The sequence below is a fragment of the Camelina sativa genome, chromosome 11, assembly GCF_030686135.1.
Source record: "Camelina sativa cultivar CO46 ecotype springtype chromosome 11, ASM3068613v1".
In the NCBI taxonomy this organism is placed as follows: Eukaryota; Viridiplantae; Streptophyta; class Magnoliopsida; order Brassicales; family Brassicaceae; genus Camelina; species Camelina sativa.
The window spans coordinates 29,815,392-29,832,331 of NC_141890.1; the positions used below are offsets into that span (position 1 = coordinate 29,815,392).

The window sequence follows — 16,940 nt, forward strand, 5'->3', positions numbered from 1 at the left end:
CTCTTTTGATTAATAGAAAATCTGTTTACAAGTTTGTTCTAAACAATTTTCTAATCTCTCAAAACTCTCTTTAATGAAACCTCACGCTCTCTCTAAGTTCTTAGCTCTTTTCTTTTCTTAAAGACTAAAACTTAGTAGCTAGGTTAACTTTCTCTTGTTTGTGCTAAAGTGTTCAATCGGCCTTAGCACCCTATTTATAGAACTAGCTCTTTGCCACACAATAGGCAATCTACCTATTCTAATCCTAATAGGAATTAGACAATTTCCTTTTCCTTTATGTTTAAGGAAATTTCCTTCTTTCCTCATGTTTACATTCCTATTGTAAACATGAAGTTCTTTACTCTTCTAGAAGCTTCTCGTGCCTTCTACTCTTGTGTAAGTCTTCTTGATTGTTAATAAACATCCCGATGATCTGTATTTGTACATGTACTCTGTTCTTCTGAAGTAGTTCACCTTTTGAACATATATCACATCTTCATTATTGATCTCAGCGCAGGTCCCTTTTGGTAGTTTAAAACATCGGTTCATCGTGTAGATCGGTGTAGCCAGAGCCACCGTCTTAATTAGTACCACTTTACCAGCCTCTGATAAATATCGGTTCTTCAAACTCTGAGTACGCTTCTGCACCTTATCCACCACACATTTGAAGATTTCTTTTTTCTTCTGGCCTACCTACTCAGGTAAACCAAGATATTTCTCACAGCCTCCGTCATTGTGAATATTGAGGATCCTTCTTAGCTTTGTTTTGATCTGAGACCTTACTCTTGAGCCAAAAGTGATTGCAGATTTATTGAGATTTACAGCTTGACCAGAAACTCTCTCATATGTTGATAAGATTTTCATGACTGTAGTGCATGACTTTGGATGGGCGGAAAAAAGAAGAGAGCATCATCCGCAAATTATAAATGATTGATCGATGGTCATGTGTTGCTGATCTTCATACCCTTTAGTTTGCCTTCTCTTGCAGCTTTTGATAGTAGATGACTTAAAAAATCAGGCACATAGGATGAAAAGGTAATGGGATAAAGGACCACCTTGTCTGATTCCTCTTTCAGGTGTGATATGTCCTCATGGGATTCCATTGATCAGAACCGAGTAGCTAACTGTTTCTACACAATTCATTATCCAGTTGATCCAGACTGTATCAAATCCCATATGCTGCATAGTCTCCCGTAGGAATTGCCACTCAAATCCCATATGCTGCACTGTCTTCACCGTCATGTAGCTGTTCGCCCAACGTTTTCTTTTTTTCAGTGGGTGGATCATCTCATGGGCTATGATGACATTATCCATTATGTTACATCCTTTGATAAAAGCTGCTTGGTTCTCTAACACAATAGACGATAAGTGGCATTGCAGGCGTTCGACTAAGATTTTTGAGATGATTTTGTAGTTTACATTGCACAAAGCAATTGGTCGAAACTCACTCATGGTTGTCGAAACTTCCACCTTTGGGATGAGGAATATGTTTGTGTGGTTTAAGTTTTCCTTCATGCTGCCCTCTCTGAAAAAATACATAATCTCTGCAATGACTTCTTGTTTTATGTCTGCCCAAAATTGTTGATAGAAAGCAGCTGTGATTCCATCTGGACCTGGTGCTCTATCAGCACCAATATTGAAAACAACATTTGTTATCTCGTCCTTTGTTACCATACGCTGTAAATCAGCATTCATAGCATTAGTCACCTTTGGTTCCATACCCTGAAACACCTCTGTGTAATATTGATCCTGTGTTCTTGTCGATCTGAAGAGGTTTGTGAAAAAAGATTCTGCGATGTCACCTATCTCACTTTCACCTATGTAAACTCTTCCTGAATCCTCTATCGCCAATCTTCTGTTCCTTGCAACTCGTTCTTTTGCTGCTGCATGAAAATACTTTGTGTTTCTATCTCCAAGAGTAAGCCAAGTATTCCTACTCTTTAATTTCCAATGGTGTTCTTCATCCCGATAGGCTTGAGACAACTCGCATCTTACTCTGTTGATTTCTTGTGTCGAGTGTGTGCCATTGGTCAAAGCCCGGTCTAATTCCTTTTTCAGCGTACTGATCCTGACAGTTGCATTCAATCTATTGTCCTTTTTGCAGTTGGCAATTGTGCAGCGGATTCCTCTTATTCTATCTGAGAGAGAATTGGAAGTGTCTTGATTTTTTCAATCTGTAACCACCATATCTTTGAATCCTTCTCGTTTGATCAATCGACTGTCATAGCGAAAATGTTTCCTACGCTGGTCTGGTGTGTGACAGAAGCTCATAACAAGTGGTCGATGATCTGATCCTTCAAAAGGGAGGAATTCTGTTAGAGCTGATGGGAAGAGAGTTAACCATTCTGGATTGGCCATTGTTCTGTCCAAACAGCACCAAACATTATGAGTATGGCGTTTCCCTGTCCAAGAGAATCTATCTCCTATTGACTTTAGATCATGGAAATCAAAGGTGGTGATCATATGTCTGAAATCAGCAAAAGATATCTCTGGTCTTTGTGGGCCTCCTTTTTTCTCCTCGTTTCCTTTTATCTCATTGAAGTCTCCCATTACTAACCATGGATCTTGTCTCATATCTGATATAGTTTCTAGTAAATTCCATAAATAGTGTCTGCGACTTTGATATGGATAACCGTAGACAACCGACAAATAAAACGAAATTCCATTGAAGCAGATTTGCATATCTACAAGATGAGCTGAAAGGGAAATAACTGAAACAGATACTGGATTTTTCCAAAGCACAGCCATTCCACCACTTATATCTTGTGGTGGAACTGTTACAAACAGAGAATACCCCAAATCATAAGCGACTTCATTAATCTTGGTATCCTGCTGTTTTGTTTCCATTAGGCATAACATGTCCGGGAGATACATCCGTTGTATCTCCTTAAGGCGTCGAACTGTAAGGTCTATGCCAAGCCCTTAACAGTTCCAGCAGGCTGTATTCATGGTGGATGTGGTGGATTAGGGCCCACCGTGCCTCTATACTGGTTGTTCCTTGAGGAACTGCTGCTTTCTCCACTCTCTCGGATCACTACTTTGGACGAACTGAGCAGAACTGCTTCACTGTCGTTCGCCTCTGTATCCTCTCTTTTACGTTTTATTAAGATTCTGATTCACCGGAGAAGTGCATCGGAGAAGAAGAAGAAGAGGAGAGCAATTAAGGCTCTGACTAACTTTCTTAACAGAAAATAAATGTGAATTACAAAGCTTAGTTTAGGAGAATTAATCTCATCTCCTTATATACAAACATCTCATTAAACCAAACTAAGTAAACCAGAGATAACCGATATCCGGTTGAACCAATCCTCATGTATCTAATACGCCCCTCTCAAGTCGTTATCTTCAAAGGTGTCTGGTTTGGAAGATAAAGACTTGATAATGACATCTTAGAAAGCAATCCATAGAAAGGACCTGGATGAAGCGGTTTGGTGAGAATGTCTGCGTGCTGGTTTTCTGATGGTACATGAAAAACCTTGAGCTTGCCAGCTTTAATCTGATCACGAACCGTGTGACAGTCGATCTCAATGTGCTTTGTCCTCTCATGAAAAACTGGATTCATCGCAATATGCATAGCCGATTTATTGTCACAGTAAAGCTTAGCAGGACTAGTCACATGGAGATGTAGGTCCGTTAAGAGCTGTTGCAGCCAAATAATCTCACAAGTCGCATGTGCCATGCTACGATATTCTGACTCTGTGCTGCTACGGCTCGCTACACTCTGTTTCTTTGACTTCCACGAGATCAGAGAATCACCAAGATAAATGCAGTAACCAGTTATTGATCGCCTTGTATCCTTGCAATTTCCCCAATCAGCATCCGAGAAACCATTCAAGCATATCTCTGAATCAACAGAGTACATTAGACCTTGTCCAGGATTATTCTTGATATACCTGAGGACCTTATGAGCCGCCTGAAGGTGAATATCGGAAGGTGCAGAGATAAACTGACTTAGTTGATGGACAGCAAACGTGATATTCGGTCTTGTGATGGTGAGGTAATGTAATCGTCCAACAAGTTCCCTGTACGACCGAGGATTAGGAAGAGGTGTTCCCATTGTTGCAGTAAGATGGAGACTAGGATCCATTGGGAGTGGACTTGGTTTACAACCAAGTAAACCAGCATCCTCCAACAAGTTCTGTGCATATTTTCTCTGACAGACCGAGATACCTTTGGAAGAGCGTGAGATTTCAAGTCCAAGGAAAAATCTAGCAGGTCCAAGATCCTTAATTTTGAATTCAGACCGTAATAATGCCTTCAAACTCTCCACTGCATTATCATCATTACTAGCTATCATAATATCATCAACATAAACCAAAGCTGCAATGAATGATCCGAGTCTCTCCTTGACAAAAAGTGTATTATCCGCAGGTGACTGAATGAAATTTGCACCCAACAAAACAGAGGATAAACGCTTATACCATTGGCGAGAAGCTTGCTTCAAGCCATAAAGAGATTTGCGAAGTCTACATACCGGATTAGGAGGCAAGGTGACATTTGGTGGAGGAGTATACCCTTGAGGTAAACTCATATAAATTTCTTCATCCAAATCTCCATGTAAAAATGCATTAGAGACGTCCATCTGTGTTAAACTCCACCCTTTCTTAGCAGCCGCACCAATAGTAGTTTCACACTAGTCAACTTTGCCACAGGAGAAAATGTTTTGATGTAATCCAAACCTTCTTGTTGTGTAAACCCTTGAGCAACCAACCTAGCTTTATATCTCTCCACTGAACCATCAGGATTATACTTTATAGTAAACACTCATTTGCAACCAACAACATTCTTACCAGGAGATAAGGATTCAACATCCCAAGTATGTGCAGATTCAAGAGCATTAAGTTCATCACCTGCTGCATTTGTCCATTTTTCAGATTTCATGACTTGGGCAAAGGTTTTAGGTTCAGTTTCAAGACTGTAAGAGCAAATATAGGATTGAGACAAAGGATTGAAATGGTCATAAGAAACAACAGAAGAAATGGGATAAGGAGTAGTAAGTGGTTTATCAAGAGATTGATTTACTGGTGGTATAAAAGGAAGTGATAATGGTGGGTCTGTAGAGGTAAAAGGGACTAACGCACAATGATATTCAGAAAGATAGGAGGGAGTCTTAGTAGTTCGTTTAGGTCTAGCCATGGGTAAAGAAGCAGTACCTGTTTCATGTGTACGAGCAGTGTTCTCTTCCAGAACGATACTAAGATCCCGTGGTGTATGTGATGAAGATGCATGAGATGCATCAGGAAGATCAGGAATATCAATTTCAATAGCATCATCATCAAGAAAAGACATGGAATCAACAAAATGTGATGGTGCAGGCAAAGGAAGTACACTATTTGGAAACATATCAACTGCAGTAGATAACAAATTTGATGTTTTAAAAGGAAAAACATTTTCATGAAAGACAACATTACGAGATATAGTAACAGAATGAGACTCTAAATCTAGCAGTTTATAGTCTTTATAACCAGTCGGATAACCAAGAAAAACACAAGGCTTTGCTCGAGGTGAAAATTTATTCCTATCATTGACATTAGTAGAAACAAAACATAAGCAACCAAAACTTTTGAGTTTAAGATAATCAGGTTGTTTATCATAAAGCAATTGAAAAGGAGATTTATCATTTAACAAAGGCGAAGGTAAACGATTAATCAAAAACACTGCAGTTAAAACACAATCACTCCAATGTTTCAAAGGTATATTCGATTGATATAACAAAGCTCTAGCCACATTTAAAAGATGTTGATGTTTTCTTTCAACGACAGAGTTTTGTTGAGGTGTATATGCACATGAAAATTGATGTATCATCCCTTGTTCTTTAACTATTTCATGAAAAACTAGCTCAGGTGCATTATCTGATCTTATTATTTTGATTTTAGAATCATATTGAGTAGAAATCATTTTGATAAAAACTGGAAAAATAGTAGAAACATCACTTTTATTGCGCATCATATAGATCCAGGTTACACGCGTACAGTCATCTACCAAGGTTAAGAAATACCTAAAACCCTCAACAGACTCTATACTAAAAGGACCCCAAGTATCCATATGAATGAGATCAAAAGGTTTCTTAGCAAGATTATTATTTGAAACATAAGCTAGCCTTTTCTGTTTTGCTAAAGGAAAAATTTGACACTGAGTTTTATTAGAAACTAAAGACTGTAAAGAAGGAATGACACTAACAAGTTTACTCAAAACAGCTGGTGACGCATGTCCAAGACGCTGATGCCATAGAAGATCAGAAGCAACCGTAGAAGCAGAAAAGGAACAAACCGCATGAAAAGATGATGAGAGGGTTGTGGATTCTGTCTCAAGAATATAGAGGTTATGATGAATTCTAGCCCTCCCAATCATCAATCCTCGTGAAAGTTCCTGTATAAGACAACAATTGGGAAAGAAATGAGCAGAGCAAAACAAACTTTGAACTAAACAACTAACACTAATCAAGTTAAAACAAAAATCAGGAACATGAAGAACATTATGCAAAACTAAATGTTGTGTTATGTAAATCGTGCCGGTGTGTGTAATAGGGACCCGAGTACCATTCAGAAGAGTAACTGTAACACTAGAAACGGGAACCATGTCTTTAAACATCGCCAAATCTGAGCAAACATGACTAGACACACCACTATCAATAATCCAATCATTAGGTGCAATGAAAGTAGGAAGAGTAGATAAAATGTGGTTTTGAAAATTAAGAGTATGATTCTCATAACGAAGGTTAGTCGAAGGAAAATGAATTGTACCAGAAGTAGAGGTTTTAGCCATAAAACCATGATCAATAATAGTAGCAGCAATAGGCTCTTGAGTTTGCACTTGAGTATTGTATTGGGAAATAAGTTGCTGTAATTGTTGTGGTGTTAAAACAGGATTACTGAAAGCATTACCATCCAATCCAGTAGAAGAAGACATTGAACCAGACTGATTGACCAAAGAATTCGGAGGTGCAAATGAGGCTGGATATGAAGACTGTTCTGTATACACATTAGCAATAGTATTTGCCTTCTGAATAGGATAATAAGGTGCCATCTGCATTTGCATCCTAGGCTGATTCTGAGGCATACGAGGCTGAAAAGTAGACTGTCCTTGCGAATTGCCTTTAAAACCAGTGTTCGTCTTATAACCTGGAGGAAACCCATGAAGCTTATAGCATTTCTGAATAGTGTGTCCTAGACGTCCACAATGGGTACAAACTGGTTTCTGAGTTGGCCTCATCGTATTATACGCAGCAACATAAGTCCGATCACCATCATACGAAATAGGAGCAGAAGATTGAAAAGCCACATTATCAATCCTTGTCAATGGCTTTATAGTTATCTGTCACTCATCCTGTGTAACCATATTGAAAGCTTCTTCGATCGTAGGAATAGGTTTAAGCATCAGTATATGGCGTCGAGCTTGCTCATAACTTTCATTCAATCCCATGAGAAATTTAGTCACACGACTACGCTGTTGCAAATTCTCCCATTTGACAGCTGCATCACACTCACAACGTCCACAAGTACACACTGGAAGATCAATATAATTTTTATGTTCTTCCCAAAGAGAAACCAAAGCTGTGTAGTAGGTGGTAACATCTAAAGATCCTTGCTCAAGCTTACTAAGCCGTCTCTCAATATCAAAGATCCTAGGAGCATCATCTTGCTTAAAGCGATTGAAAATACTTTTCCACATGCCCTCTGCAGTAGGAATATAGAGCAAACTCTGTCCTATCTTTTTATCTACTGAGTTCATCAACCAAGTACTCACAATATCATTGCATCTAGACCAAGTTCCATAATCACGATGATTCTCTGGAGGTTTAGTAATCGTACCGTTGATAAAACCCAGCTTATTGCGAACATTCAACGCCATCCACATAGATCTCTTCCAAGAAGGAAACTCTGAAGCCGTTGTAAGGCGATCTGAGACCAAAACAAGTCCAGCATGATCATTACTATTGAGATAAAAAGGATTCTCATACTGATCCATCTGAAATCGCGGAGGCTCAACGGAACTAGTCATCGGATTCAAAGGAGGAACATTAGATCCCATAGTTTTAGGGATTTGAAAAGAGAATTCGTGACGAATTTGTAAAAGAAAAGAAAAGAATCGACACGAGAAAGGTCAATCAAAGAAATAAAGCAAACAGAAGAAGAGAGAAACAAAGAATGACTCCGACGATAAGCTCAAAGATCATAACAATAAGGATTCTCACAATCCGAAGAAAAGAAATCGAGCAGCTCATCTCTTTCAATCAACTTCTCACAAAGATTCCGATGATAACAGATGAAGTGGAAGACTCAAGAGCATTGCTCTGATACCATATTAAGATTCTGATTCACCGGAGAAGTACATCGGGGAAGAAGAAGAAGAGGAGAGCAATTAAGGCTCTAACTAACTTTCTTAACAGAAAATAAATGTGAATTACAAAGCTTAGTTTAGGAGAACTAATCTCATCTCCTTATATACAAACATCTTATTAAACCAAACTAAGTAAACCAGAGATAACCGATATCCGGTTGAACCAATCCTCATGTATCTAATACGTTTTCCCCTCTCGTTTGCTTCAGCCGCTATCCTCCTGCTATTAGCTTCCATGATCATTGGATTGGGCTGGAAATTTGGCGAGTAACGTTGGTACAAGACACTCCCAGGGATATTACTAGTGGCGTTGTCGAAGATTGGGATGGGATTGTAGAGCTCATTCATGTCCATCTCACTCCAGTACATATTGTACTCACCACCAGATTCTTCTAGATCAGTATCTTCCTCTGACTCTTCTTGATCCTCCAAAGCGTTGTACTCCGGATCAATATCATCTAACTCTTCATCATGCTCTGGCTCTTCAACCACAGGGATGTGACGTTCTGCTGCTCCATTCGGTTCAATCTCTCGGATAATCACTTCCGGATTAAGATTTTGTGGAGGATCATCTCCCTCATCTTCATCAGGGTCTTGTTCTTCTCCACCATTTTGAATCAGACAGGCACCAGTGTCGTGGGTCAGCATGCCACACACTTCACAAAATCCTCGCCGGCCTTCAAACCGAAAGCGTAGAAGCATGTTTACACCCCTCTGAAACTGGAAGTTGCGTTGAAACCTTAAGGGGTCTTCCACATTCCAATTGACTTGCACGCGAACAAACTCTATCCGTGCAGCGGCTTCAGCATCATAGTCAACCTCCATTAGGTTCCCCAAATTTCGTCCAACATGAGCAATGACTTCACGGTTGAGGAATTGAAGTGGGATTCCTCTTATCTGAATCCAGAACGGGATGAAGTTGAGCAACGGTGGGTTTTCAAGAGCATTCCATCGTTGTAGTACCAGCATACGGTCATTAAACGCCCAAGGACCGCGTCTCATGACCGTCTCCAATGATTCTTTCGACGGTAATATGAATTGATATTGGTTTCCTGGAACAATTCGTCCATGAACAAGACCTGCTTTTCCCCAAGCACGAGGCATGGCAGCGATGATTGATCGGAGGTTCTGACATCGTGGCATCAATGGCCAACCCATGATGATAAATCGATTCTCCGCTGCCGCCTGGGCCACTATCTCCTCTGGAATTGGAATTGGCATTGGCGCGTCTTCCGCAACGAGATTGAGATCTTGGACTGCTCTTCTCAAATTGTCACCCATCTTTGTAAGAACTTCGTAGTATCGTAGGGGGAAAAGCGTTTGAGATGCAAATATGATGAAAGCAAGTGAAAATTTTCCAATTCCATGTCTACGATTAAATAGAGGAATCCTCTCGATAACCGCCGTAGCGGAGAATCAAAGTGGAGATAACTGCCCGAGAAGTGGAGAAAACTGCTGCCACTCCGCTGGCAAAATCGACGACAACCGTCGCAAAAGAAAACCGACAAAATAACTGTAAAAAAAATCGCTTTTTTGTGTCGCCATTCTTTTTTGATGCATATTTCTTCTTTATTCAATCTTTAAACTTTGTTCATATTTATTCATTTTTCTCTTTCACTTTTTAGATTTCATTTTATCAAAACTAACTAAAAATAAAAGTTTATTAAACTAATATTTGTCACTAGTACATACATAAACCTCTAGTAAAGCTATTGCACTTTTTCATTTTCTCTATAAATATAAAATTTTAAAAAAACATAAGATTCAGAATAATTTAAAAAAAAACATCAAATTACATTTATCACACTCGTTATGAAGAAGTATGAATCAGTTTGGTAATTTTTAAAGTTCAAGCTTACATAACTTGATATTTTAAAAGAATATGATCAATATTTAACATATGAATAAAATAATTATCAATAATACTCTAATTTTTTAAAAAAGTAAATATAGTTAAAATATATATAGCAGATTGGTTAAATGTAATGACTTATATGATTAAATGAGTTATGATATTTATAATGGACGACAAGTTAAATGTAAAACGTTAAGATTGTATGATGTAATTGTTTAAAAACTAAAAAGATAGATAAAAAATTTATTTTAACATATAAAAAATATATTGTTTTGTATAAAACAAAGTTTATTCTGTGTTGTCCCACGAGTAATGATCATCTATAGTTTCTAAAATCTTCCTAAACACCTCAATTTTTTATTCCTAGGTCTGTGTAATAACCCATCCAATATGAGTGTACCTATACCAGAATAATTTTCAAAACATAGTGTAATAATGATGATTAAAATAGATAGTGACACAAATCGAAAGAGATAATTTGGTTTGTCATCACAAAAAGCACATAACCATGGACGACTATTGTCGATAAAAAACAAGAATTTAAAAAACAAACAATTTTTATACATATAGATTTGTATAAACTGTTTATAATTAACTTAATTAAAAAAATAATAATAAAATAATTATAGATTTGTGTAAAGATTTTAATTATTACTGGGGTATAGAAAAAAAAATCAAAGTTTTAAGTTTTTCAAAGCTACGGTTAAGAAGTTTTAGAAAAAAAAGATGACTTTTAAAAACTCTAATCTGATTATTTGGATTTGGGCTTTTATATATATATATATATATAAGTAAAAGCTGTTAAATTCTAAACCAATAATCTCTAAATTATTACATTAAATTAAAAAAAACAGACCAACCAAGAAACACTAACAAAGCAAAAATTCATTGTGACGACATTTTTGATGTTCACGGTGGGTGATGTGGAGTGTCTTCTACTGCAACAATAAGTCTAGGCTTCAAAGAAAGAAGCTCAAGAAAAAATTGTGGCTAGTAGGCGTTTTCAATGTAGTTGTTATAGCATTTAAAGTTGGTTTGGCAGACCATGTCTACCAATTTTAAGAGAAGAACTACCATGCACCCCGTTCAAACTGTTCCAATTAGGTAAATATTCGGATCTTTTATTGTTTTTCTCTATTTTGTTTTTCCATTTACTAATAACTATGATGTTGTATATTAGATATATTTGACTTTTAAGAACTCTAATCTGATTATTGGATAGATTTTAGTTTTTTTTTTATAAAAAAAATACTATTTAGTAAAAACCTTTTAAATTTTAAACCAATCACCTCTAAATTGTTACATCAAATCCTACCTCTTTTGGTGCATCAAATTAGATTCCGCCGGGTCCAACAACTATAATTTTGTCACATCCATTTACATCTTGCGGTCGAACAACATGTATTATGAGAATCGACGTAAACGTAAATACTCTTTTCCTTTTTTTTTTTTTGTTTTCTTATTGCAATGATTGTTATTCTCTATTTATTCTTCTTGCCATTGGATCAGATATTTTCTTTTTATTATTCCTATGAGATGAAAAGTGGAAAAGCATAAATGATCTGTAGGAGTACGTAGATGTCTTATCTAAGTGTTGTATATATTTTCTTCTTATTATGATTTTTTTCTTCTTAATACATATGATATTGTGTATAGTAGAAAAATTAAAAAATAAAATAAAAAAGATTACTCGACTTGTATACACGAAAGATACAGAGTATCTTTAACAATTAAAATAAAAATAAACTTGTTGTACAAAACATGCTCCTCACATATGAAATTATTGAGTGATGCTTTTAAAATATAGACACCAGAAACCAATCAAACAAATATAATCAGTGAAAATTAAATGAATATCATCAAACCAATAGACGATATATATCACTACTAAATATAAGAATCTAAAATATTAAAACAGTCATATATATATATATATATATATAGGTTTGCCAATGATAGTAATTTCATACTAGATTTTAACCCACGGTGTACCGCGGACATATAATTTTTATTATAATTTATATTGTATGTTGTATTTATTTGTTAAATATTAGATATTTTGTAAGCCATTGTGCGGCTAAATGCTTAAATTAATTTTTAAACCCACAATACACTTCACAACCATTTGTTTGTTATATTTAGTCTGTTTGTTTAGTGTTTGAGATTCTATTTTAATTTTTAATTATTATAACAAAAATAAAGGATCTAAATACATTATAAGTAATTTATACGTTGTGATAAAGTTACATTTTTCTTAATGATTTAATTATTTTACACATTCTTAGTTAAATCTATTTGATTTTCTATGTCAAATATTCTAATATTAGAAGTGTTGACAAATAATAAAATGAGGATTTAACCTGTGTTAGCACAGATTTAATAATATTTTATTAATTCCAACATGATCTCTTAAATCTACTTGATTTTATATGTCAAATATTCTAATATTAGAAGTGTCGACAAATAATAAGATGAGGATTTAACCCGTGTTAGCACAGATTTAATAATATTTTATTAATTCCAACATGACCTCTTTATAACTCATCTACTATATAACCACATTATATAGTATTTTAAACTTTTTTAATTTTACATTTTGTGTTATTTTAAATATTTATTAAGTTTAAATATATGTCAATCGAAGTTCTTCTTACATTAATAATCAAAGCTAACATGTTTTGGAAAACAAAATGGGAATCAATTTTTTTTTTTTTGCAAATGATTCAGAGATAAAATATCTTCAAACACAATAGAAAGTGGTTAAATATATCATAGTTTATGTTTCCATATTGATTGCTATTATTTTTTTTTGTAGTTAGAATGAAATGTAAAATATTTAGAAAACAAAATCTAAAGTAATGTTAGTTTTGGAAATTTTTTAAGAATTAACTTTGTAAATAAATTTTTAAATAAGCAAAACTAAAATGGTAGAACCCAAAATGTACTTAAAAATGTATATATAGATACTTTTTTAGAGACTAATAATATAGCAGTCCTTAAATGTGAGCACCCCATCCCATAGTGGGATTTTTTAGACAGAAGGATTAGGGCCCCAAAGAAGGAAATGTCATTATGATTTTTGATATGCATTATCAGAAAAATTCATTGTCATTTCGTTTCCTGTAGAAGTACTGATTGACATATACATACTAGTAGCCCCATATAATTACGAATGGGAAAAATGTTATTTAAATCACCAACTTTCAAATTTAGGCCATTTAAATCATCAACTTAAGAGGCCATTTTAATAATGAACTTATTGTTGACTTTTATTTTAAACATCATGTTTTGTTGACTGAGCCAAAATTATCATGACGTTAAATCATTTAACAGAGCTAGTAACAGACATTCATGTGTTGTTAAACATCATCTGTTAGTGAGAAACGACGTAGTTTAGCAAAAACTAAAACCCCTAATTTCGAAAATCAAATCCCTAATTCTCCAAATTGATATTATCATTCTCATATTCTCTTCAATTCATCTGCCCCAAATGTCGAATGTGAGAAAGAGTAGCTTTATTGAGATGTTGATAGAAACAAGTCGACGTGAATCATATATTTTGTTCAATTTTATTTCTTCGTTTTTATGTATTTCTTCCTCCCTTCTTTGTCTTCTTATTACTTTTAATTTTCAATTACATATGTATAACAAAAATTTGGTGACTGTAAAAAATAATTATCAATGCAGAATCAAAAATACTAATTTCGATCAAAGCCCAATGAGAGAATCAAGCTAAAGAAATTATCTTCATTTATGTATATTTATTTTATTTTTAAAGTATGCAATATTTTAACTTAATAAACTATGATAATATAATTATTAAATCAAAATTTTTAACTCTCTTACCACCAAAAAATCTGTAATACATTTTTTGTATACTCATCATTATATTTAGTTCTTGTGATCCAAAATATAATTATATAAAGATCAATATAATGTTTATTTAATTCAAAATTGTAATTTAATGATTTTCTATATAAAAAAAATTGATATTCCATTTTCAAAATTTTACTACAAAGAGGAAATCATTAGAACTTAACCTAGCAATATAGCTTAAATTAAGGTGAATATAAAAGAGATTAGAAATTAAATTAATCTTTAGGATTTTTATTGTATTTTATATGATTTTATAAGGTTTCACTCTTTCCTTATTGGTCCATTTAGCATTTAATTTCTAAAAAAATAATTTATAATTTTTTTTACAAAATTAAAATGTAATAATATACATTAATTTATACTTTATGTCTACAGTTTACTACTAAATTGTAACTGAAATTACATAAATTATGAATTGACTATTTTTTTTATTTATCCTCATTCAAACACACTATAAATTATAATTGTAACTCATCTAATTAAATTATTTTAGAAATGTAACTTTCATCCCTTGAAATCCTATAAATAACCATTTTCACATCATCCACCATATCTCAAATTCTAAATATTTTCTTTGTTTTGTTTATATTCTTGCATGGGTTCAAACTTTTCATGGTATATTTTGTTAAATTTATCTTATATTTTGTTCAATTTTATTTCTTTGTTTTTATGTATTTCTTCCTTCCTTCTTTGTCTTTTTATTATTTTTAATTTTCAATTACATATATATAATAAAATTTTGTGGCTTTAAAAAATAATTATCGATGCAGATTAAACAATAATAATTTCGATCAAACCCCAATGAGGGAATCAAGCTAAAGAAATCATCTTCATTCATGTATATTTATTTTATTTTTAAGAGTATGCAATGTTTTAACAAAATAAACTATTATAATAGAATTATTAAGTCAAATTTTTTAACTCTCTCTTACCTCCAAAAATTTTGTAATACATTTTTTTATACTCATCATTATATTTAGTTCTTGTGATCCAAAATATAATTATATAAAGATCATTATAATGTTTATTTAATTCAAAATTTTGTAATTTAATGATTTCTATATAAAAACAATTTGATATTCCATTTCCAAAATTTTACTACAAAGAGAAAATCATTATAATTTAACCTAGCAATATAGCTTAAACTAAGGTGAATATAAATGAGATTAAAAATTAAATTAATCTATGAGATTTTGTATTACATTTCATATGATTTTATAGGACATATATTTAATTGATACTTAAAAAAAAATTAGAATTTAATTATTAAATGTTTTGGGTAAATTTTGAATATCATAGTAAATTTTTACTTTTATCATTAACAATATTTTTTAAATAAGTGGTATATTTTGATATTGTATGATTTGAATAAATAAAGTATATTATTGACATTTAGGAAATTTGTTTGTTATATATGTATTTTTAGGGAGAATTTCAAAAATACATCTTTTTCAATACCACTTTTCAGAAAAACCATTTGAAAATCTTTATTAAAATATTTTTTTTTCAGAAAATTCTCATAGTATTATGATTATTACATAATTAATACAACAATCCGCACATATACGCGGGATATTACCTAGTTACGAATTAAAGAAGGTTGATTTCTCTCTTTTTGGTTCAAGTTGGCCGGTTTTCGGTTTATTTGGATTTCAATTCGGTCCGGTCTAGTTTTGATTAAAACATCTACTTTACCTCTATTTTTTTTCTTTTTTTTTCAACAAAAATTGTCTCTACTCTAAAATCAATAAAACTTCAAGAATTACATTTACATAAATTATAATTCGAAGGTAAGGAAGTAGTAAAATAAATATAAGAACTGAAAGGCATACACTTTGAAACATTAAACTTTGAAAATGTTGAACTTATTAATTACGTATAATTTATTATTTAGTAATCAAAAAAAAGTTAATCAGTATGCAACTATATATGTACCATTCAAAAAACTTGGCTTTGAACCCAAAAAAAAATCGTGACTTCGGTAGCGCATTTTAGAATTTTTTTTTTTTTTTTGTTAAAAGGTATGCAATTTTATAAATTAGTGTCCAAATAGACTATTTCTGGATTTAAGCCCATATAAAATTCGGAAGACCCAATCCACAAACATCAAACCTAACTAAACCATCTAATATAAAACCGATTCGGGTTCACGAAACTGAACTAAACCGGATGACATGAAACCCTAATCTACAACTGAAAACACACAGTCGTAGTTGCAGACCATGGACTGCAGATACTCGCCAGAGTAGGACTTTCAGTGAGCCTGGATGGCGCGAATCGAACGGAGATGGTGATCCAGGATCCGTTGCCATCCCGTCACCATAGAGCCGTTTTGAGAAGGAGGAAGAAATTCGATCTTGTTATTATCGAGGAGTTTTCTTGTGCAGTCGTGAGAGAGCAAAGCAGTAGGAAATAGATCGGGAGACCTTTGACGGTGACTTAGTCTCACCAGATCGCAGACTACCTCCCCCATCGTACAACAGTCTCATGAAACCTCCAGAATCTCCAATCGCCCGACCTAACTACCTTCCTCTCTCGTTCCTTGCCGGGAAAACCTCCTTCTTCTACTTTGCGTAGCTACACTGCCGGTAGAGATCTTACCGTCAGTGTCTCACAGATGCTTTTCCTCGTCACAACTCCCTTGATTTTGATCATATTGTTCTGCCGAGATGATACCGCAGACTACGGATGAAGAACCATGAGCTTCGGAATCTTTGTCGTCACCGAAATCGCCAGAGAACTCCACCGTCGGTGCAAGAGATTGTACTCAGAAGAAGAAAAGATTTAAGAGAGAAATTGCCGCTAGTGAAATCTACGCAACTGTCTCTACAAGTTTGATTTAATTATAGAAATAACTGCAAATTTTAGAATTCTTTTTGCCTTTTGAGCG

General features: G+C 34.0%; 2 protein-coding genes across 2 annotated transcripts; both read right to left on the reverse strand.

Moving 5' to 3' along the window:
• Positions 1 to 1,068: 1,068 nt before the first annotated feature.
• Positions 1,069 to 2,853, reverse strand: LOC147934593 (uncharacterized). The gene is made up of 2 exons (XM_087472689.1): positions 2,223 to 2,853; positions 1,069 to 2,117 (listed from the first exon to the last, which is right to left on the reverse strand). Exons 1-2 carry the CDS (start codon positions 2,851 to 2,853, stop codon positions 1,069 to 1,071), a joined length of 1,680 nt encoding a protein of 559 aa, XP_087328815.1.
• A 5,359-nt stretch (positions 2,854 to 8,212) lies between these two features.
• Positions 8,213 to 9,477, reverse strand: LOC147934594 (uncharacterized). The gene is made up of 2 exons (XM_087472690.1): positions 8,458 to 9,477; positions 8,213 to 8,272 (listed from the first exon to the last, which is right to left on the reverse strand). The coding sequence occupies exons 1-2, from the start codon at positions 9,475 to 9,477 to the stop codon at positions 8,213 to 8,215; spliced, it is 1,080 nt and encodes a 359-aa protein (XP_087328816.1).
• Between the last annotated feature and the right edge of the window lie 7,463 nt (positions 9,478 to 16,940).

Bases quoted from the DNA above. Each gene is read 5' to 3' on its own strand.
- LOC147934593 (XM_087472689.1), bottom strand. From the start codon at position 2,853: ATGTATCTCCCGGACATGTTATGCCTAATGGAAACAAAACAGCAGGAT. The intron at 2,118-2,222 runs GTAGGAAACATT...ATTCTCTCTCAG, and splicing joins CTGTCACACACCAGACCAGC to ATAGAATAAGAGGAATCCGC.
- LOC147934594 (XM_087472690.1), bottom strand. From the start codon at position 9,477: ATGGGTTGGCCATTGATGCCACGATGTCAGAACCTCCGATCAATCATC. The intron at 8,273-8,457 runs GTTTACTTAGTT...ATATGGTATCAG, and splicing joins CCGGATATCGGTTATCTCTG to AGCAATGCTCTTGAGTCTTC.